This window comes from Melospiza georgiana, chromosome 3 (assembly GCF_028018845.1).
Source record: "Melospiza georgiana isolate bMelGeo1 chromosome 3, bMelGeo1.pri, whole genome shotgun sequence".
Taxonomy (NCBI): domain Eukaryota; kingdom Metazoa; phylum Chordata; class Aves; order Passeriformes; family Passerellidae; genus Melospiza; species Melospiza georgiana.
In genome coordinates this window covers 106,714,558-106,736,958 of record NC_080432.1, presented here as the reverse complement: position 1 = coordinate 106,736,958, position 22,401 = coordinate 106,714,558, and the positions used below count along the sequence as shown (strand labels likewise).

Below are 22,401 nucleotides of genomic sequence, written 5' to 3'. Positions count from 1 at the left end.
AAGCATGGTAAAAAGAAATTTATATGGTATTTCCACTGAACATTTTTAACAAAAAGTTTAACCTTATGTAAATATGAAAATGTTAACGCCATCACCAAGAAGGTCTACTGAAACAAAATACCTCATACACATGTTTGAGACATGGGATTTCTGCAGGTTCTATGTCTAATATTTATGCTTGGCAAGTCTTTCCTGAACCTCTACAGCACATTCTTGTTCTGAAGGTACATAATCACACTGTCAGTTTATATTGTCTGAAAGGGGAGATTGGAGCTTTGAGCTCTCTGCTTGGAACGCTTGTATGCCAGAGTCATTCTGCTTCGCTCTGTGAAAAGCTAAAGCTATTATTTGCCAGCAATCATAAAATGTGATTACAAAAACAATACAGCCCCTCCAGAAGCAAACTGTGTCAATTTACCCAAAAGACAACAGCAGCAATGAAAAAATATTCAAACCTTAAGAAGCTATCTACTGCACCTGAAGCAGAACTTTTATGATATTCCCATGGGGGCTTGGCATGGATCTAGGATATGTGCTAACTGTAGCTGAAATCCAAATCTAAAGTGTCAGGAATGTGACTCTTTGAATTTGGCTTGAGCTACCTGGCCACAATGACTTCACAATAAATTATGTCCTCCACCAAGCCACCTGCCCAAACTGGTGCCTTTGTCCTTTTCCAGGGCTATACCATTCTTCATGTGGAACTTTTAGCAGCCCCCTTCAGGCAAAAACACTTATTGGCAGAATGGAAAGAAATTTTTCTCCCTTCCTTTCCCTACATCCTAATATTCTCCCAGTGGCCAATGAGAACATGAAAGGAGAGCAAAGTTTTGCATTGGGAATATCCTTGCCTGAATGAGGTGGCAATTGTCCTGCCACCCCATTTCAATGAGAGACTCAGATGCTCTTCTCTTGCCATGTCCTCATGTTTCTTGTATGATTAAGGATACGGACAGATTAGAAAAGCAAAGCCTAGTGATGTTCTCTGTTTACAAAGCTCTTGCTATTACTTGTTATGCTGCTAAGGAGTGAGAGTCACTTATCAGTTAAGAGAACTCAGAACAGCTTTGCTGGCATTAGTGCCTGAGGCATTAAGGCAGGATGATCTACTGATGGGATGAGCCTGCAGCCCCACAGACATCTCTCTCAGCACGAGAGCACACACTCCAGCACACACCATTGTGATGGCATTTGTTAGGCGATTATATTTTAGAAAGATAACTACAGGAGAAAGTTGTACTGAAGTGGCTTTGAAACTGCAGCAAATTTGAAGCAGAAATGCACAACTATCTATATATTGCATGCCTGGCACATAGCTATGTGTATATATATCTACATATGGTCTATACATAGACTATAAAGGTCTTCTGGCATCCTCTTATTACAAGCAAAGTAACTTAAAAGGCCTTGAGGGCATACCAAGATGATCTCTGAGCATCTATCACCTGTTTTTATAAGCTGCCAGTTCTTAGCAATCACTGTGTCTCCATCTGAAAGCAGTGACCCAACAGTTTGTATTGGTTCCTGTTAGTAAATGGGCTCACATCAAGGGCTGCTGGGCACCCACTGTGGCACAGCACCATCCCAAACCCAGGAATCACTGACGTGCTCTTTGTCTAACAAGTGTCATGTTACTGCTGCCAGACTTGCCTACACCAGTGACATGCTGAAATCAGCACTGCAATGATTTACAGCTCGTTTTACCAAGATTTTCATCAGTCTACATAAGGCTTCAATAAAATTCAGTCCTAAGAAGTTAGGAACTATGGATCAAACAGAGAAGACCTAGCCATTTCATAGAATCAAAGAATGGTTTGGTTTGGAAAGGAACCTAAACATTATCTAGTCCAACCCCCCTGCCATGGGGAGCTTCATCTTCTACTACACCAGCTTGCTCAAGGCTACATCCCACCTGGTCTTGAACTTGGGGATTGGGCATTCACAACTTGCCTGGGTAACCTGTTCCAGTGCCTCACCACCCTCACAGTAAAGAATGTCTTCCTAATATCTAACCTACATCTACACTCTTTCTGTTTAAAGCCATTCTCCCTTGTCTTGTATCTACATGACTTAGTAAAATATCCCCATCCAACTTTCTTGTACACCTCCTTTAGGTACTGTAATGCAAAGAAAGGCTCTCCCCAGAGCTTTCTCTTGTCCAGGCTCAACAAGCCCAGCTCTCTCAGCCTGTCTCCATAGCAGAGGGGCTCCTGCCCTCTGACCATCTTCCTGGCCCTCCTCTGGACTCCGTGGTCTTTTTTGTGTTGGAGGGGCCAGAGCTGAACAGAGTACTCCAGGTGGGTTGTGACAAGAGTGGAGTTCAGAACTGAGTTACCTCCCTTGACCTGCTAGTCAGTGAAATGAAAAACAAACCCTTCCCAACCCTTTGCATTTAAATGTTGGGTTTATATATTACATCAATATATATTGATTTTCAGACTAGATGTAAAGAAAACACTTTTTTATTATGAGATTGGGGAAACACTGGAACAGGCAGCCCAGAGAGGTGGTGGATGCTGCATCCCTGGAAATATTGAAGGTCAGACTGAATGGGACTCTGAGCAACCTAATCTAGCTGAAGATGTTCCTGTTTATTGTAAAGGGGTTGAACTAGATGGCCTTTAAAGATCCCTCCCAATCAAACTTATTCTATGAATCTGTGAATCCATATTCACATAAAAATATGTGTAAAATTTTTCAACAGAACACAAAATACACTTACATCATTCATCACAAAGGAATTATTTGTAAAAACTTCACCAATTTGCTTTCTAGAAGAGATTTTCACATCAGAAGACAATTATGTTATGAAACCTCTACAAGTACAAATTCAGAAGATTTAGACACAGTCTCAGCATATTTCATTTCAGCAAAAAGTTTAGTTTATAGAACTATCGTTCAGGTGTAGGGAATCCACAGAGGGCACAAAATAAGTCAATGAAATCAAATATACTCCCAGAGTAACCACATTGAAGGTTAAACAATACAATGGAATTAAAAGCTGATGTCTGCAATAAAAACTGCAACTCAAATTTCAGCCACCTCTTACCCTCTCACAAAGTTGTTTGTTGAACTCCCCAGATGTTTTTTTTGTACTGCATAGCCAAGGCAGGACAGTATTGTACCGAGAGTGTTGTAACAAAAATTAGACACCCATTGGCAAAGACATGAAAACACTAAATTAAGAGGCATTTTCCTGTGCCCATGCTATATTAAATCTTTGTAAAAGGAGTTGTCCATGTAGGCATTTATTCCCTGCTGAGGGAATGAAATACGCAGATTTGACTTGTCAGAAAAAAAATCAACTGCCACTTCAACAACTTCATTTTAGGTATCTGATTAGTTGGTCCTCATATTTTTTTAAATGAGGGAAACCCTTCTAATTGACCATGAATAAGGAGTAATTGTTAGGGAAAGGTCAAATTGTCATGAGACATTTTCCTAGAGGGTTTGCATTAATGAGCAGGCCCAGAATGTTATACTTTAAGGGGTCCTGGCATTTCCTTTCATTCATGAGCATAATAAGCACTGACAGATTTCCCGAGTCCACTGGTGGGTATTCTGTACATGCTCTGTATATGAAAGTTACAGTGCTACAATGTCTATGTATATATTTGCATACTTGCTGGCTGAAAGAAATAACCAAAGAAGGGAAAATGTGCTGTTAGGAGATTGGTTCATAATACAGGGTAAGAATCACCTTGTGTGCAGCTCTGCTGATGCCAATACCAGATGGATACAGAAGGTAGATGCATTCTACAAATTTACATATTTTGTTGGTGCCTGAAATGTCACTAAATCCCTGGACACAGGACTGCTGTGTATAGACAAAGTGCTGAATTTATGTTCGAGGCCTTTAATTTTAACTAAGACACAAGTAATATGAGGATTAAGAGAATTAAGAGAAGAGGATCATTAACCTAATGCATCACAAGAAGTGTCTCCCAACACATGATTACTGATTACATTCATCTTTCTAACTGCAAAGCCAAGACAAAAGAGCCACAGTGATCTAAGACTGTCATTCTGTCTGTCTGTTTGGACCATCCAGAAACGAGGTTCAGTGTCCAATAAATCCATAAAACTCTTTCTCCACTGACTACAGAGAAGCTGAGTTCTCTGGGAATGCACACCATCTCTCCTCCATCCTCCAGTCCTAAAACCTCTTTTCTCTATTAACCTTTTTCCTTAGCATCCACACTGGAGCTCTTGACTAGTCTAACTTTTCATAGGGCAGCCTGAGAGCACAGCTCTAGCTCTGCTACTCACTCCACTACTGTGGTGTTCTGTGTAACTTCTAGAAGCCTTCATCTTATTTTGAAAATTTCCATACCTTGCAGCTGTGCTTCATTATCAATGTTCTCAGCCTCAAAGATAAATGTCATTCTCACATGATGTCACAAGAAGAGTATTTTCTATCTTAATAAAATACTGCTTAGTAATGATAATCTTCTCGCGTTATTCTCAGGACTATTTACTTCTATCTGGCATTGAAAACTTAAAGAGTATGACAAAATTTGTGAAATCAAGACCTGAACATTTAAACCACTACAGAATTCAGGGCACTGAGCAACCAAAGCTCACTAATCTTGTCTGTATGTTCGTTATGAATGAAGGATGATTCTTTAGCTATCTCCACATGGGTATCAAGGCCAACCTTCTGTTCAGCACCAGACAACCCTGTCTTACTGACTTTCCTGCTTAGCTAAGTAATTTGTGAAGGGCCACAGACTGTGTGTTTGACTGGGGATGTGTTATCACATTGCCCTCATCTCATTGGGATCTTTACCATGAATTCTTTTTGGGAGGTCAGTAGCATTATTTACTTCTGCAATGACTGAAGAAACAAAATGCAAAGAACTTTTCACTTGTTTCAACGCACAAAGATTAAGAGAAAACCATTAAGAAAAAAGCCAAGCCATGACTGCTTTTATTGCTCTGCAATTTTCCCCTCACATTGGCCAAGTCTGCCTGAGAGCAGCAGAGTGATGCAGCTCACTAAAGCCTGACTGTCCATAAGCATTTCACTGCTGCAAGCCAGCCAGTCTTACTCAACTTGCACAGAATTTTCAGTACAGGTGAAGAATTCTCTTCACATAATGCCTGTCAGTATTTTGATTGATGCAACTGTCCTTGGGAAATGGAGGCTCCCCTAGACTTTATGGAAGTCTGTTGCAGAAAGGAGTCACATCTGCCTTGAACAATTTCATATTTGGTCTCTGTACCAGAACAAGCCCTCTGAAATATCAGTTTCTTGTGGGATTAAAATTCATTCCTTCTTTGATTGTAATTTTCACATGCATTGGCCATAGCATGGCTGAAAATAGTAATTCAGCTTGCTGTTTTATAAATATGTTTATATAAATAATTTGCGGTTTTATAAAGGACTTCTGTCACTTCAATTAAAAGTTTTCTGAAGAAGACTTTCTGTAAAGCTTTAAAACAATGAAATCAATACATTTAATATTTAAAAAAAAATGTTTGACTTCAAGTTAATAATTTAAGTACAACAGGTGGAGATAGAACAGATAACTATTAACTGAGCAATCTTACTTTTTAGACCTGTATCAAATTCATATGCTGAGAAACCTGATGTTCAACCTTAGCTAGTGTCTTTGGCATTTTCATTTTTCAGCAGTTTTAGAGGATTAAGCATTTCAGAAACACAGATATAATTTAAACAATACAGGAATAGCTGCTGTTTAAAGCATACCCAAAATTCTGAGTAGAATATAAGAATATTTCAGAGAAAGTTGAGGTGCATTATCAGATACCTTGTATGGACAGTAGGTCAGTGGTAGGTTATTTCCATAATGTGACAAGTCACTTTCACCATTTTCAGAACCTTTTACCTCTTCTGCTACTGAGATTGCTCGATAAAATTACATACTAGTGCTCAAGCAGTCTGAAAGTCAGTTTTCTGAGTAAAGTCCTTGCTAAAAATTATGCAACCAAGAATAAAATACTCTTGTGAAGTAAGGGGATTTGTAAGTACACTTACATAAAAACATGTTAAAAATGCCAGGGATACCATGGCTGTTTTGTATTGTAAGATATTTTGTATTGAAGTTCTGCATAATTTTCTACCATAGATATATCATATGAAAATATATATTAAACAAGAAAGATACCATGCTAATCTTGGAAGCAAACCCCAGCAGCAGTGAATTTGCAAAGAGAAAAGCACTTTTACAAAGAAAAAGAATCAAAACCAAATAAGAAAACTCTTGATTAAAACAATAGCTTCGGGAGGATTTAACATCTCTTATTCCCATTGTTAAATGCTCTCAATCAAATTTGAAAAATTCCTCTCATGAATTTAAAATAATGAAATCTATGTGAAAACAGCCTGGGCCTTTACAAACACTTAGAAAAATAAAGAGACATTCATCTAAATGTTGCAAACACTGCTAAAGTTTTAGAGAACCCCAAATGGAGAACCTGGAATACTCTTTTTGATTTATTTTATATTGGAATGTTTGAAAACAAAATCTGACAAGTAACAATGCTTATCCTTCAGAACTTAAAGTGATTTCCAAATTCCTGCCCATTTTCTCTATTTTTCTCAACTGTGCAACAGACAAAATTCAGAGCAAATTTTTGTAGAGGATGGGACCATCAGACAGTTTTGTGGTAACAAAGTTTATTAGTTTACAAAATGGCAAAAACAAAAAAACAAAATACAAGTTACATGATACAAATTCAAGTAATGTGTTGACCAAGGACCTGAAACGGAAAAGAAAAACATGAAATTAGAACGTTAAAACCAGTGATTCTCTTATAATTTCATAATCAAATGAGCACTTTAAGACTTGCCAAGAAAAATGAAAGCACTGATTTTTTTCCCCCCTTGTACTATGTAGTCACTTGTGTGAGAAAATGGTTCATGCAATTAAAGTTATAGAATGAGGAGGGTTTTGGTCTTCTAAATTGTGCCTTGAATGTATGTAGTCTGATTTTTCTCAGTGTTTTGAAATGGAAAATGTGACTCTGTGAGAGAGATAGAAGGAGATATTTAAGAGGGAAGATCCTTCTGGCTTTATGTTTCATTGTAGGAATGCATTTCAGTCTTACTGATATGGAAAAGGACTTTGGGTCAGATGCCTTAGTGCAGACTTGGCTTGTTAAACGCACCCATCGTGCTTGGATTGTGGGCCTGAGCAGCCAGAGCAGCCAGGGCACTCCTGCCAGGGGGCAGGCAGGATGCTCAGTGATAAACCCACAGTGCAGGAAAATTGTCCTTACAGCCATGGGCCCCAGGTTTGCGTGCAATCCCCCAAGAGACCCTCACGTAACAGTGGGGTGCAGAAGTCTTATGCCATGAGCTGGCTTTTCAAAAAACAACACTTAAATTAATATTCGGGATTGTTCTCACATAAAATGACTGGATTAAGGTACATGAGTTTCATTAAACTTTTCCAGTTGTTGTTGAGTAGCAGTGACAATACAAAGATTAAACATTGTTACTCAAACTGCTCATAGAACTTACAGGTACATTGGGAAGCTAGAAATAGGAAAAAAATAGCTAGTGAGCTGTCCATAAAATACTCTCTTCACTCCCCATGAAAGAACTAGTAAGCATTACTAACACTAACCTTCTTGCCATAGTTTTTAAAGGAATTGTTAATAAAAGGGCAGAACCTCCTTTTAACCAGCAGGGGAAAAAAAAAAAAATCATTATCTTTGGTAACTGCAGCTGATGCTGACTCTATTCTCTTCTACCCTGCCACGTATCACCATTAAAATCATCTGCCTTGTTGCTTTCAGGCATGCATTCTCCTCAAGCCACACTACTACTACTACTACTACTACTACTACTACTACTACTACTACTTCTTCTTCTTCTTCTTCTTCTTCTTCTTCTTCTTATTATTATTATTATTATTATTATTATTATTATTATTATTATTATTATTCAAGGTGTTCAGTATCATGTTGGCATATTGTGAAGTTCTTCAAGATTTATTCAGCATAATTTTGATTTTTATTGTTTCCCTTTGAAGCGTCAGTGTCTGATTCTGACATGGTGAAGAAGACACAAGGATAGATAGGTGTAGATATAGATGGTTTAGAATAGGGATGAGAATGGAACTTTGAGTTTATTTTAATTATTTAATACAAGTTTAACCAGGGCTTCAGCAACTGCTATAGGCTAAATATACATTTAGGAGAAAGGACTGAAATGTGCTGAAATATTTTCCCAACTTGATTTCTTTCCACCTCTAGAAAGATAAATTAAAAATATGGCAATTGTTATGGGTAGATGGACCTTAGGAACTGAAACCCTCAGCTATGAAGATGCCATTCATGAATAATACTTTTTGTTTTTACAGTCAGCCCCAGCAGGCTTTTCTGTGCCAGCAATTCCCTGCTCCAACTCTGCTTGAAAGCCCATTATTCCAAACTGCATGGCAATAAAGATGGTTATTAAGGAATGTTTGACTCTCTATAAACTTTTGACTATAAAACTCTGTTGTTGGCACCACTATTCTACAAATATTGTATACTACAATAATTTAATTTTAAAACGTCTATCAACTAGGAAAGAATGAAAGAGAAGGCCAAACATGTAAATTCAGTAAAATGAAGAAGAAATAAAATATTTTGCATCCAGGCTTGGTTTAATCATGTTCTTACTGATGCATGTAATGATCCTACTGTTCTACAGAATGAAAGTGAAATTTCTGTGTCCTTCTAATTTACACCTGGATGTCATTGCTTGAAATTGAGTTTAGTTTTTTCCTCTACAGAACTTCATAGAAAGTTTAATTGAGAAAGAAATGTTAAGGACTTATGGGAGAAAAATTGCATGTTATCTTCAACTTCAAGTCAGAAGTTACTTGCATTTGCAACTAAAACCAAAAAGTCTATGACACCCCTGACAGCAGTTTAAGTTGTAAATATTCATAAACACGAAGCACATTAAATTTAATGTGATTATTGCAAATATGCCTCCATTTAAGATTTTTATGTATTTTTGTTTGCTAGTTTTAAACACTGTAGTGTTTTTCAAACTGACTAACTAGCAGCTTAAATTGATATTAGCATCTGTGCTATCGGTGTAAGGCATCTTAAGATGGCTGAGAAGATCAAAGCTGGAAGGCCAAGCCCTGTCTGTAGACAGGGATACAAAATTCCATTGAGATATGGAGCAGATGATGGAGCAGAGGTTATTCAGAGCACTCAAGTTACAACTTGTTTATAACAGTCCAATGCAGGTGGCATGAGTTTTTCTCTAACAAGGAACAGACTAAAAAAATTTCCAGTCTGAGGTCAAGTGGACTCTCCTATGCTGGAGCATATTGAATTCTCCAAAGAGAGGAGATTAATAATTGAGAAAGTCAAAGTTTTAGTACCATTTGATCATAACACAATTTTTTTAAACCTAGCATTTCTGGCAAGACCAAGGATTTTTAATAAGTGAGGGAAATGCATTATTTAGGGCATGTTAGTCTCAGCAGAGACACTTTGCCTAATATTTGTTCCAACTGGACTGCATGACATGTAAACTTCATTAGTTTCATTCATTAATGACATGACAAATGTTAACCTTACACTCCCAGCACAGATGTCTGTATTATTTGTTTTAGAATATCCTTCTGACTATAATGCTGCAAAGACCAGGGGTTTTAAATTAATTTTATTCAGGACAATATAATATTTAAAATACACATCTAAAATTATTTGTGATACTGGCCCTTCAAATTCTGAACTTATTTCTGCCTTTTATATTCGCCTTTATTAGACAATTAGAATTATTGCAGTCATGTCTAAAATCTGTGAACTGCCTCAAGTTTTTAGCCCTTTAGTTCTAAAGAAAATTAATTTTCTGGAACAAAGTGGAATTAAACCACATGCAGCAACACATATATACCCTCCTGGAGTGAGAGCTCCTTCATGCACTGTAACAAAGAGGAAGAATTATGGGTGGTTTGTAGGCTTGACTACAAAGTGTGACTGAACAAGTGTGGAGCACTGAGGTCTATCTTCCTGCTCTTTTCATAGGTGCACAATGGGGTGTTACATTTTTTCATTATTATACATTATTATACATTTTTTCATTATACGAGAAGATTTGCATCTGGATAAGCAAATTTTCTTAGCAGCAATATAAATTGTTTTCACTACTTCACACAGTCATTTTAATGAGTCATTGGAATTACCATTTGAGTTTAAAGAAAGTTATCACTTGTTTTGGTTCATTTGTGTTGTGTATTTGGGGGGTCATGAATAAGAAATAATATTTGAAGGAAGACAAGCTTAGCCTTAAAGTAAAACAGAAGTGACTGGATAGCTTAATAATTTAAACAAGTCATGTGTTAAATTGGAAAAATAGATAGTGCTCACTTTCTCTCAAACTGTTTTGCTTGGATTAGTCATTTCATTTCAGCATTTCTAAGTATATTTTGAAGACGTGATGTAGATTTTGTTCTATTCCAATTGCTCCTGCTGTTCCCAGCACAGAGACAGCTGGGCAGATTGCTGTCATTAAATTCTGACCAGATGCTAATAACTTACTTTAATATGTTTAGGATTCCTCAGGAATACTCTGTGTAGGCAGTTCTAATTGATCAAAATATTTCCTTCAATCCAGCATATCCTAATACGAGCCTGCTGGAACTCTTCTATTCCCCCTTATCTTCAATTTATAGACAACTTTCAGACTAGTGAATATTGTATAAGGTGCTTGAGAAAATGACATTGCTAGACCTACCTGTTCACTTCTCCAAACGTCAGGCAACCTTCACAAAAAACACTCTTTGAACATCTGAAGCAGCAAGAGACAAGAAGAAGGGCACAGAGAGAAGCTGATGGGGAAAAATGTCAAGAAAAATCCTGTCAGTTTATGATCCAAGAACATATAAAGAAAACATAAAAATATTTAAGGGAACAGAAGAGTTCTTACCTGCTCTATCCTCTGATGTGAAAAAACTGATGAGCGTTCCTGGCACAATGAATGGGTGAATTCCAATCCTGGGAACATCCAGAGAGATTCTTGCAAGAAACAACGGGGTTTTCTTTTCTGTGACAATGCTGGTTATGCCAAACAGAAAACTGTGCTAAGCAAAGACACTGCTAAGGCAGCTGAGGTTGAAACAGAGACGGAAAAAATCCACAAATGCACAAAGCCCTGAGATTTTTTCCTAAAAATTACTTGGAAATAAGACTGAGTGAAGAGTGTGCCACCTAATTAACTGTTGGGCAGCAGGATAATATTAATGGGGACAACTCACAGCAGGTTTGTGTGAACATGACATTAATTATGGCAATAATTAATGAGGCTTTTATCAGTTACACATACAGAGATGTGACCATCATGAAACCATAAGAAACCTTATCAGTGGTTTCTTGTCACAGAAAAAAACCCTGCAATAAACCCTGCAAAGTTTTTGTCTCTCAGAGTCCTTCTTGAAAGCCTGAGGATCATCCAGGCTCCTCAAACAGATGCAGTACATCTGAGTAGCTGAAGGATTTTACTGCAGCTTTGTTTTGTTTTGCAATAACTTCTTCAGAAATAATGCTGCTTCCATGATGGCCAGGATTTTGGGATGAACATTTACCTGGACTGTACGCCTGCTCCTGGCTCATCCCTCCCCCGGCTGCCACACCTGGCAATTCCCATTCTTCCACGGCTTCAAAGGACACCTCTCATGGACTCTTCATCCCTCACCTCTTTCTGCTCACCTTTCTCTAGGTGTTGTGTGCAGAACTTTGCCTGTATTTATGTCTGTGAGGCTGAGGCTGGTTATCTTTTTAAAAACTGTGAAAGGAATTTTTAAATTACTTGCTTGGTGATCTTGGGCAGGCCCGGGTAAAGTAGTTGGTGTAGGATGTAGACATTCAATATTCAGGAGTCTGTAGTGATGTCCAGCTCCCAGGGCACACATGTGACAGTGCAATAAAGCCCACCTCTGAAACAGAGCTAATACCTAAAAAAACCTCAGACTATGTTATTTTTGGTAGCCAGTTTTTCCTTTCATGGTAAAGAAGAGTGAATTTAGATTTCTAAAACGTGATGAAAAAATGTGTTCCATCTTCTGGAGAGTAGGGTGGGGAAAAGGTTGAAAACTAATCCAGTAGAATGCCAGACAACTCTTTAGACCCTAATCCTCTGCCCAAACTTATACACACTGTCTGAGTAGTTCCTGCCATTTCACACCAAAAACAGTTTAAAGACTTTTTTTCCCTTCAATGTTACTAAGAAAAGCAGCTATGAAATGCAGCCAGGAACAAAGTGTGAAATATTTTGTACAAGGTACGTTCTGCTGCCATATTAAAATTAATAGTACTAACACTGGTGACTTTAATAAAACCTGAATTTCCAGATTGAATTCCATCAGTTCCCATGAAATGCACAATATATCAGGAAATAAAAGGCTACAGGAAATACCATACACACAGGACTGCCAGAATTGAAAAAGGCTTTAAAAAGGGAAAAAAGTTTTAAAGAGTAAAGAGTGTACATTTTAAAAACTCAATAAATAGGTTTTCAACAGCTCTCCTGACTGTTAGGCATGCAGTATGCTTTGTGTAGTATAAGCTTTTAAGAAAATATAATAGCTGCAGCTTTGAGCCATTGCTAACATGGCATTCCTACTTTTTAGACAGGGAACAATTATTTTTTTCTCCTGCTACTCAGCTGCAGAAATAATGATGGAATTCTTATACTCTGGTGCTTGTTTCAGACATTACTTTTATTCAACAAGGTGAAACAAGATAGGATGCCTTATTTTGGGGTAGGCTTTTTTTTTTACAGCTCTAGATTTTGTTCTGTTTTGCAGTTTGACAGGTTCTAACCTAAATATGCAGCAAATAATTTCTTAAGGAGTCAGTGCAAGTGAGTTAAAGATCCTCAGCCTCTTCCCTTCAGTAATTTGGAGCTCATAGGCAAGAGATGTTTAAGAAATTGGGAAATAGATATGTGACTTTATGCAGTTTTTATGACATCAAGTCCCTAACGCAATGAGTGAACAGAATGAAAAATGCATGACTTTCCTTTCCCTGCAAATGTAGCACTTTTCCACACTTATAATGAATGTTATTTGAAGGTATGCTGTGCTTTTATCAGTAGCACTACAAGACTTCTCAGCATGCATTTGAAAATAGTTGCATGTAAGACTTTTCATCATAAACATTATTTTCAGGAACATTTGACAGCTGATTCTTGTAAGAAGTGATTTTTCTAAACTTTAAGTCACTCTGCTAATCATAAAGTATTTGTTTTTCTCTCATTTCCAAAATCTATTTATAAAGGCAACATTATAGAATGGGAAGTTTATATTCAGTGCATTAGCTACCATGCAACAAGATCATGAAATGTGCTGTGCTCCTCCCAGTCAGGAGCTGAGGGTTGTGTGCTCCCAAGTGGGGTTGTGTGTCGCAGACATTTTTCCACAGAAATCCTTTCTTTCAGATTTCTGTGTCTTCTGGAAGGCAGAGGCCTCAGAAGGGAAGGTAAACAATTGTTATCAGCTGCTGTGGAATGCAATAGGATTCACCTTGATTGGCTCATTTTCTATGTTTATAATTAAGGGCCAATCACCAGTGCAAGCTAGGGGACTGAGTCCCTGGACACAACTTTGTTTGGGATTCTTTTCTATCTATTCTTAGCTAGCCCAGCTGCTCTGCAAACCTCTCTCTATATTCTATTTAGTATAGTCATAATGTATTATATATAATATCTTAATAAATCAAGCCTTCTGATCAAGATACAAGATTCACCGTCTCTCTATCACCAGCTGCGACCCACTCAGGCGCGGTAATAGTTGTGTGCTCCCAGGTGGCACCTGTTACATCCTCTACTCTCTAAAACACTGATGTAGTGATTTGCTTGATCCAGAAAAACACAAATGGGCGTTAATCTAGAAAAACACGAATGGATGTTAATCTAGAATTTCCGTTTTTATTTTGCCCTGACGTGTTTTTTAGCTCTGCCTTTTTGAAATTTTACCGTAATACTCTGTACTAAGTGTTCCTTATGTTTGGCATCGGTTGGGTTTTACAGGCTGTGTGATGAATGGACATTCCCCACTCCCACACCTCTGCCAGGCAGGCCTGTTGTGAAGGACTGTGGAGGATGTTATCACCATGCAATCCCTGTCCAGCTCTCCAATCAGCTCTGCCTGGCCTGTTTGCCTCACAGGACGTGGGCAGGCAGCAGGGATGAAGGTCCCTTCCTGCTGGCTTTGGGCATGCTGGATAAGGAGGAACATCTTGAAAGGAGGAGAAGGGTTCCCTCTTCTGACTTCAAGAGACTTTGGAGTACAGAAGGGACACAAAAGGCCAAGGCCTGAGCAAGGAGGGAGCTGATTGAGCTGGGACAGAGCAGAACCTCCTGTGGGAACAGGGAACTTTCCTGCAGCAGGGAGCAAACTTACAGGCTTTGAGCGTGATGTTCTTAGACATCCAGAAACACCAAGTGTCGAGTGTTGTTGTGCGAGTTAATGCATGTTGTTGGAATTTTGCCTTTTGTTTGTTTTCCTCTGCAGATTTTTTATTATTGCTTAGAGACTATGTGGGGACATCAAAGAATCCTGCTGACTCTCATGATGTGCTTACCTGCCCTCTGCTTTCCTTTTGAGAGAGTCAGTCAAAAATCTGAGACAAAGCACATATGAATATTCATCCAAGAACTAATTCCTCCCTTGTGCCTGTAGGGACCTCTTGCATCTTACAGAGGAAGCACAGGCTTTGAAGTGTAAATAAAATTTAAGTTTACTGAGATGATAAGGCCAGACCAGGGAGCAGGATTGGAGAGGGAGCAGACAAGAGCTGGGACAGATGGAGGGCAGCTCCTCCTAATCATGGCTATTCCTGCTTTGCCAGTGGAGGCTCCTGCCCTGCACAATTCAGCTACCTGCACACCACAGTGGCTCTTATGGCTTTGTAGCTGCTGGTGGAGGTGATGGAAGCAGTAACCTTACAGATATTTCGCTGTTCTGAGGGAGAGCCTAAATTGCCTGTGCCCTAAAGCTGACCCCACTAGCTTTGTCTGAACTTTCTTTAGTTTGCAGGGTCAGCTGTGGGAAATGTGTCTATCATGTACTTTCATTTGAAAGGCTGCATTATCCAGACTTTTCTTTTTATGTATATTTTGTATTTTTCCTCATGTAGATGGGTGCTTCCATGACTACTGCATAGATAAAATGGAATAAACAAACAGAGAAAACAGAAATTAAAAAAAAATTCACATTAATCAGACCTGTAGATATGGAAGCTTTTCTGAGCCATGGTACTCTTTGTTGAAATAAATTATGTCATGTTACTCTTGTGGCTATCATCCACAACTGGCAGTAGAGCCCAAAGTAATTTACTTTCCATGTTCTAAGTACCAATTTTTTAAATGTTAATCTAGAACTTCCCTTTTTTTTCCCCCTGACATGTTTTTTTGCTCTGCCTGTTTGAAATTTTACCATAATACTCTGTACTAAGTGTTCCTTATCCTTTGGCATCTGTTGGGTTTTACAACCTTGAACTAAGGTGCATTAGGATTTTGCTGAAGAGACCATCAGAAATGTACATTTTTCACCTTTGGTTGTGAAGGAGAATTTCCTGTCCCAACGGAAAGGAATGCTTGTGTCACAACAGCTGCACCTCTCCTACTCTCTCTTACACAAAAATCCCTTACCTTGTCCAGACAGGCTGTCTTGGTCCAGTTCCCTGGGAGGAGGTGGTGCTGTGTCAGTCAGTTGTCTCTCCGCAGCGTCCCTGCCCGGCTCGGTGGCAGGCAGGGGATGGGCAGTGGTGACACTGCCCGTGGTGGCCGCCTCCCCTGGAGGCTCAGAGCCACCCGTGAGCGAGTCCTGGCCAGCAGAGTCATCCTCTGGGGGAGGCAAAAAGGAATCCTCTGGTTTTGGAGGGCTGCTGGTGCTACCCAGAGCGCTGAAAGGCACTGTGAAACTTGGGTGGTCGGTAGCAAGAACTTGGGTGTATGGGTATCTGTCCTGGAATGGTTCTCTGGACGGTTTGGTAGGAAAATCAGGTTCAGATGTAATAAAATTATTAAATTCTTCAGGGATGCTGATTTCTTCACTTATAGCAGGGCTTTCAGTTGGAAATTCATCAACAAATACATCTCCTCTTTGATCCACTGTTGCTGGACTGGGATAACCTAGTGGGAGTTCCTCCTAAAAAAGTTTTTTAAAAGCATCTTTCATTATTATGTTGAGCTTCATTGCTAAAAAGGCAATAATCTTTAGCCACATGAGCTAGCAAATAGCTAAGTCAACATGGAATTGTACTATGGGTTGGGTTGGAAGGGGCCTTAGAGCTCATCTAGTCACAAACCCCCTGCCATGGTGACATCGTCCACTAGGCCACGTTGCTCAATGGCACATCCAACCTGGAATTCTGCCAGGAATGGGGCATCCTCAACCTCCCCAGGCACCCTGGACCAGTGTCCCACCATCCTCACAGTAAAGAACATCTACTGCACATTTAACTGAAATTTCCCATCTTTCAGTTCATTTTCCTTGTCCTGTTCCTACAGATCCTGACAGGATCTGTCTGACAGATCCATCTCCATATTCCCTGCAGGCCCCTTCAGATACAGGAGGGCTGCTATGAAGTCGTAGGATGTGTAAAATGTTTGGCATGTACATATGATCCTAATCACAGTTCCTGTAATTTTAAAAGTGGTAGAAGAAAGATGATTTTAACTAGCCCTGTAAACTGCCCTCCTTCTGTCATTAAGATGTACTACTGAACTGATGAGACACTGTTTATGTTGTAATTAAATATGGAAAAGGTAATCAGGTAGTAATATTCACCTGTAAGTGCTCGAAACAGTGTCCCTGTTGCAGTAAAACAACACAACATTCATCCTTACAGAATGTACAAAAAGCACATATGTTATTCCAGCATAAGAAACTTTTTGTGTGTTTATCTACCTCTTAAACACTGTTTAATTTCTTTTCCCATGGAGAAATAAATAAACATGAAAAGTGTTATTAACCTACCAAATCAGGGCCTGCCAGAGGAATAGTGACCACACCTTGGATATCATTGTCTAATTCACTAGGTGGTATAATAGTTTCTGCAAAGAAAATCAAAAACATTAGAAAGAGAGAGAGACAGCACAGAATACTTCAGCACCAACAACATTGAAAACTGATCAAAACACATAAACTCAATTGAAAAAAAAGTACTAAAATGTTCTCCATCAAAAAATTGCTTTAAAAAATCCATCTACACACAAAAATCATCAGTTCCCATTCAAAAAGGAAATTATAAAGAAAATCAAATTTTATATACACCTTTTTTTGTTTGCTTTATTTAGCATAAATGGGATAGGTCTGCAGAGAGCTGAACCATGGAGGAATGCTTAAAATCATCTGAAGTGTGAACCCCTCAGTTCAATCTGCATGGACTACAGTGACTCATTATACTGTGCTCATTAAGCCTCAAGCCATTCCAGTTTTACCCTGAGTCCACGCCGTTGCAATGTCGGTGTTTTGGCTTTTGTGCTCAAGTTGCTCCTTTCACCTCTCAGAGAAGATCTTAAAAGTACCTGCATGCAAACTGTTTGTTTGGTTATTAGAATTAACTACTGGGAGAAAGTTGATTAAAATATTTATTATTGAAGTGTTCTATATAATTTTTTTCTTGGGACTTTTCTTGGGACTTTTCTTGGGACTTTTCCTCTACAAAAAAAAATGACACTTTATTCTTACATAAAGTATTAGTTTAACTGAATAACTTTTTTTTTTTGGTAGGAAAATGCTGCTGTTTGCAAATGAAACACTGTAGCTAAAATTTGGTCTGGGTTTTGAGGTTGTTTCAGTAAATATTCATATGAAAAATTATTTCAGATTATTTTCCCCCCTTTTTAACACATCTCTCAAAAAGTAGTTTGCTAGCTTTGCAAAAATGGTTGATGAATTAGAAAGGGATATTTATTAGCTGGATTACTGAATAAAGACCTTCAGCTTCTGCTGGAGGTTTTCACACCCAGCTTGTCTTCTACACTCCCTCTGTGTTTCAGTGTGTGAGTGAAACACAACTTTACTGATTTTATCTTGGGATCAAATGCTGTTTAAGGTGCCAATGTCTCTGATGTTGTTGAGAGGTTAGATGGCTTGCTTACAATAAAGATAGAGCTTTCAGAAAGCTAATCTTATGTTAGAGGCAGATCTAACTTTTTTCTTGTTAAAGAAAGAAGAGTGTCCATACTGGAAGTTAAAATGATACAGTGAATACTCATGATATTTATTTTATTTTTCTCCTCTTCATGATCTTAGTGTGCAAAAAACGAAAAAAAAAAACAAAACTTCTAATATGGTTGCAAGTTAGGCAACATAAAGACACATTTTGCTATAAAGCTTAACTTATTTCAACACCAAGGAGAATGGACTATGTCAGATGAAAATCATCTGTTAGAGAAGCAAAGGACACCTTACTGAAATGGCATCAGTTTGGGAAGGCAAGATGCAGGTTTATGCCTGGCACCTGTCACCTGCTGTACTGACCATCAGTAAACTGAAGTGTTCCAAGGTCCACTGGCAGGGACTGGTCTTCATGGAGTGCAGTGGCAACCAGCTGCTGAAGGTCTGTTACTGTCAGTTTGGTTGCTGATATTTCCCTCTCTTCAACTGGAGAAATTGGAATTTTTTCACTTTCAACCTTATTAGATCCAATAGTGGAGATGTCATCTGCTGTGCCTTTGGTTTCTGAGCCATCTCTCTCAAAGTTCACCACGTATCTTGCTACAGTGCTGCTGGATCTGCAAGGGGGAAAGGTGAGAATGCCCAGAGCAGCAAAATCAGTCACTGGCTGAGAAATGATTTTCCACACCAACAAATCTGCAGCCATAACATATTCTGTTAGAGTAATGCAAATTTACTTCTTTCTAATGAGACTGTCATCTTCAAATTACTTTTTCTTCACCTAACTCCTTTTTTTTCCCATGCATAACTTTTAATAAAAATTCCCACATTGAAGATAATTGCAAAAATCTTCTAACATAATCTGATTTAATCTGACTACTCAGAAATCTGTAGAACTGGTAATATAGTCTGAAGTCCTTGGCTACTGATTCAAACAGCTATGAAGGCACACTGGGGTTATTAGAACCCATAATCACACATTAATTATTCAGGAACCTATGAAAAGGGATTAGATAGTTCATAAAACTGTAGATAAGCAAAAATCTTATCACAAGAGACTTTTTTTTGCTCTTTTTCAAAGAACAGCCAGCTAATGTGGCAAGCAAATCACTTTTTCACAGTGGGTGTTAGCTTTTCCCAGTGCAAATGGGTGAGTAGGGCTTCTCCCTAGACATTCATGTTTAACAGAAGTCTCAAATATTCACCATTTTTAATACATCATTTTTTATACATGTTAAATTCACCTAATTAAATGAAAAATAGTGAGTACATTGTAAACATTTCTATTCCACTATGTTACTTTTTTTTTACTATGTCAAATAACATTAAAGAGAAGAATTTAACTTTTATCTAGTGTGTGCAAGATATTTGCATTTATATGACATTGCAAGAATTCAGGAAAGACATTAGAAAATTCTTCCTTTTAAAGCATGAGCAAAAGAGAAATTCTGGGAAACTGCTAGACAAATTATTCCCCAGTAGCACTTTTAAGCAGCAACAACAATAGACTCTGTAGATGTTTGTATTACCAATGAAAAACTTCCTGCATTTTATCAAGCTAGTAACTGGTCTCTTTGCTATTCTATTTGCCTTGATAATGGAGATAACAAATCAAATTTTACATTCTTATTGGAAATATTGTGTACATGGGAATGCAGCTAGGAAACAGCAGATCAAAAATGAAAATTTGAATATAAAGTTTTCCTACTTTTCTCTTTCAGTATACAGCTGGTATAAATCTTTAGTCATATAAATGTGAATTTTCTTAGGTCAAAGATTTTCTTTTCTTCAGAGACATCCTGACAAAATTTGATTACATGAAACATTCAGATTAAAGTTAAAGGTGTCCCTGACACTTTCCAGTATAGATTTTGTACTTAGAACACAACCAATTCACTTGGTCACATCAAGATAAAGACATTTAAAGATTTATCTATGTACATCATAAAGTTATTAAAATCATAATTATTATAATTAGTTTATAAAACAATTATGAATTACAGAAAGATTACCCATCTTTCTCCTTCTTCTGTCTTCATTTCATCGCAGAATTAAGAATGTGAGAAAGGATTGCAAAAGAAAGAAAAATAAAGATTCATGTTTACTGGTAAATCGTTGTCACACATATCACAGCCATCTTTTGACAATTTATCTTATCTTCTACATGTCATCTACAATTTTTAGCTCTGTGTGAAATTGACATCAGTTCATTTTTTCCCTTCCAAACAATGGGAATCACTGTGGTTTGTGTGGGGATACAGGAATTTTATTTTACCATGGCAGTCTGAAATATCAGCTTTCCCATTTCCATCATGAAATGGTGCAGTTTGAGCCCTGTCACTGCCAATCTCTGTGGTGGCAATGGGCACTTGTGGCAGTACTTTCCATGATCACAGTTACCACCCATGGTGTCTACTCAGACTGTAGTCCAGGGGTAACTTGAACCATTAATTACCTCTGGAAGACATGACTATGTTGTCCTTCTACACATAATGCTCAGTTATTTTCCCTGGTGAATTCTCCAGAATGCCTATGATGTTGTCTTTTTTCATTGCTTTGTGGGAAATGCTGCTAGAATGTGTAGTACTATGGCAATAGTACTACATGGAGAGAATGGACAGCAACATCCATCTTTGCTGATCTGTAACTCCTAAAGCTAACTAAATTACTGGATATTAGGAATCAATCCAATTTTTCCACCCTGATGAATGTTCTTTCATACCAGCTAAATCCAAGATATGGCAGCAAAATGGATCCCAGACCTCCTGGAGTCACAACTAAATGAGGTTAGATATTGCAAGTTGTAACTATGAGATGCTACTATAGATTTTCTCTGCTTGTACTGCAGTAGGCAGATTTTTGTTTTATTAATTTCAATATAAAAATACAAAGAACTAATTTTCAGACTATTTTGCTCTTCTCTCTCCTTTTCCCAGGCAATTTCTGCAGAGAGAAATGCTAGGAAGAAGGATGCTCTTGCCTAAAATTGCATTACAATATGAGTGTTCTTTAACATGTATTAAATATTGCTAGAAGTACTGAGTGTTCCTGATGTTGTGCCTTAAGACCACATAAATTTGTCTTTTTCCCCCTGCTCTTTCTTTCCTTTTTGCAGTTTCTTACTACTATTATTTGTTTTTCATTTGATTCTTTATGCAATATCCTCCCCCTCCCCTATAGATTCTCTATTCTCTGAAAGAGTAAATGAGGTTGTGTTATAGTAACCACACAAGGGAGCTAAAACTAAAAGAAATGGCAAGACAGAACACAAATTTGCTGAAAAAATGAAACTTTTTTAATTGTCAGGAAGGCCTGAGAAAGAACTACTGAGAAAGTTTTATATGTGTGAACACAAAGCTTCCTGCAACCCTCTCTTGCCAAGGCACCTTCACTGCAAGGTATGAAGGGCAACAAAAAAGTTGTCATCTAACTAATCAGGCTACTAACTTTCTTTATCTTGTCATTTTAAAAAGTCCTTAATACAGGGTTGTTAACAAACAATTCAAAGAATTTATCGTGTCCTTCAAGCTTCAGGGGAATCAAAGATACTTTTACTACTTCAAAACCTCATAGTCTCACTTGGGATGTGTCTCTACTTCCTGTCATATTGCCCCTATGATATTCCCATAAAATTGCTTTCTTTTTACAGAAGTACACAGCCCACTATTCTATAGGTCTTTTCCTTTTTGAGGACAAGAAGGAAGAGGAGAACCCTCAGAGCCAACAAAAAGGAGAGCCCCATTTTCTTACTTACTTGAATCCTAACACGCGGATTTCTTTGAATCCTGGAAGTTTCTCAAATATTTTTTTCATCTATAGAAAACCATAAAAAAGTCAGCATTAAGATCTATGACTAAAAGGCAATCATAAGATGACTACATAGACAATATTTTTCATATTTCAGAAAGAGCTTTAGGAAAGTCTCAATTGTTCTCTTTTGTGTATCATAATTGCTGAGTTTAAACACAATATTTGCTTTGCATATACTTGTTGTATTACCTGTTAATATTGTTTTTCTTAGTAATGTAACTATGCAAACGAGGGATAATCTATTTCATAACACAGCAAGTAAAACAACATGAATCAAATGTTTTTCTCATTTTCAATAGTTTTGGTTCATGAATAATTTTGTGATTCAAGTCACCTGTAAATTGTTCATTATTTAGAAATATTAAGCAACTGTAGATGAGTTTAGATTATCTGACAAATCATTTAGAAATTAAACAGCTTTAACTGTCTTGTACAAACAGAATAACAATACATTTTTAATTCTAATGTAAACAATAGTACAATTACA

At 37.8% G+C, this 22,401-nt stretch overlaps 1 protein-coding gene across 1 annotated transcript in view; it reads right to left on the bottom strand.

The window, feature by feature from the left end:
• IMPG1 (interphotoreceptor matrix proteoglycan 1) overlaps nucleotides 1-22,401 on the bottom strand; it is a 56,089-nt gene that overhangs the window by 11,459 nt on the left and 22,229 nt on the right. Inside the window, exons 8-12 of the mRNA XM_058020577.1 lie at nucleotides 21,859-21,917; nucleotides 20,117-20,137; nucleotides 18,468-18,721; nucleotides 16,959-17,035; nucleotides 15,629-16,127 (exon numbers count right to left, since the gene is read on the bottom strand). Coding sequence (XP_057876560.1) covers nucleotides 15,629-16,127; nucleotides 16,959-17,035; nucleotides 18,468-18,721; nucleotides 20,117-20,137; nucleotides 21,859-21,917 — 910 coding nt within the window. The remainder of the gene's footprint in view (nucleotides 1-15,628; nucleotides 16,128-16,958; nucleotides 17,036-18,467; nucleotides 18,722-20,116; nucleotides 20,138-21,858; nucleotides 21,918-22,401) is intronic.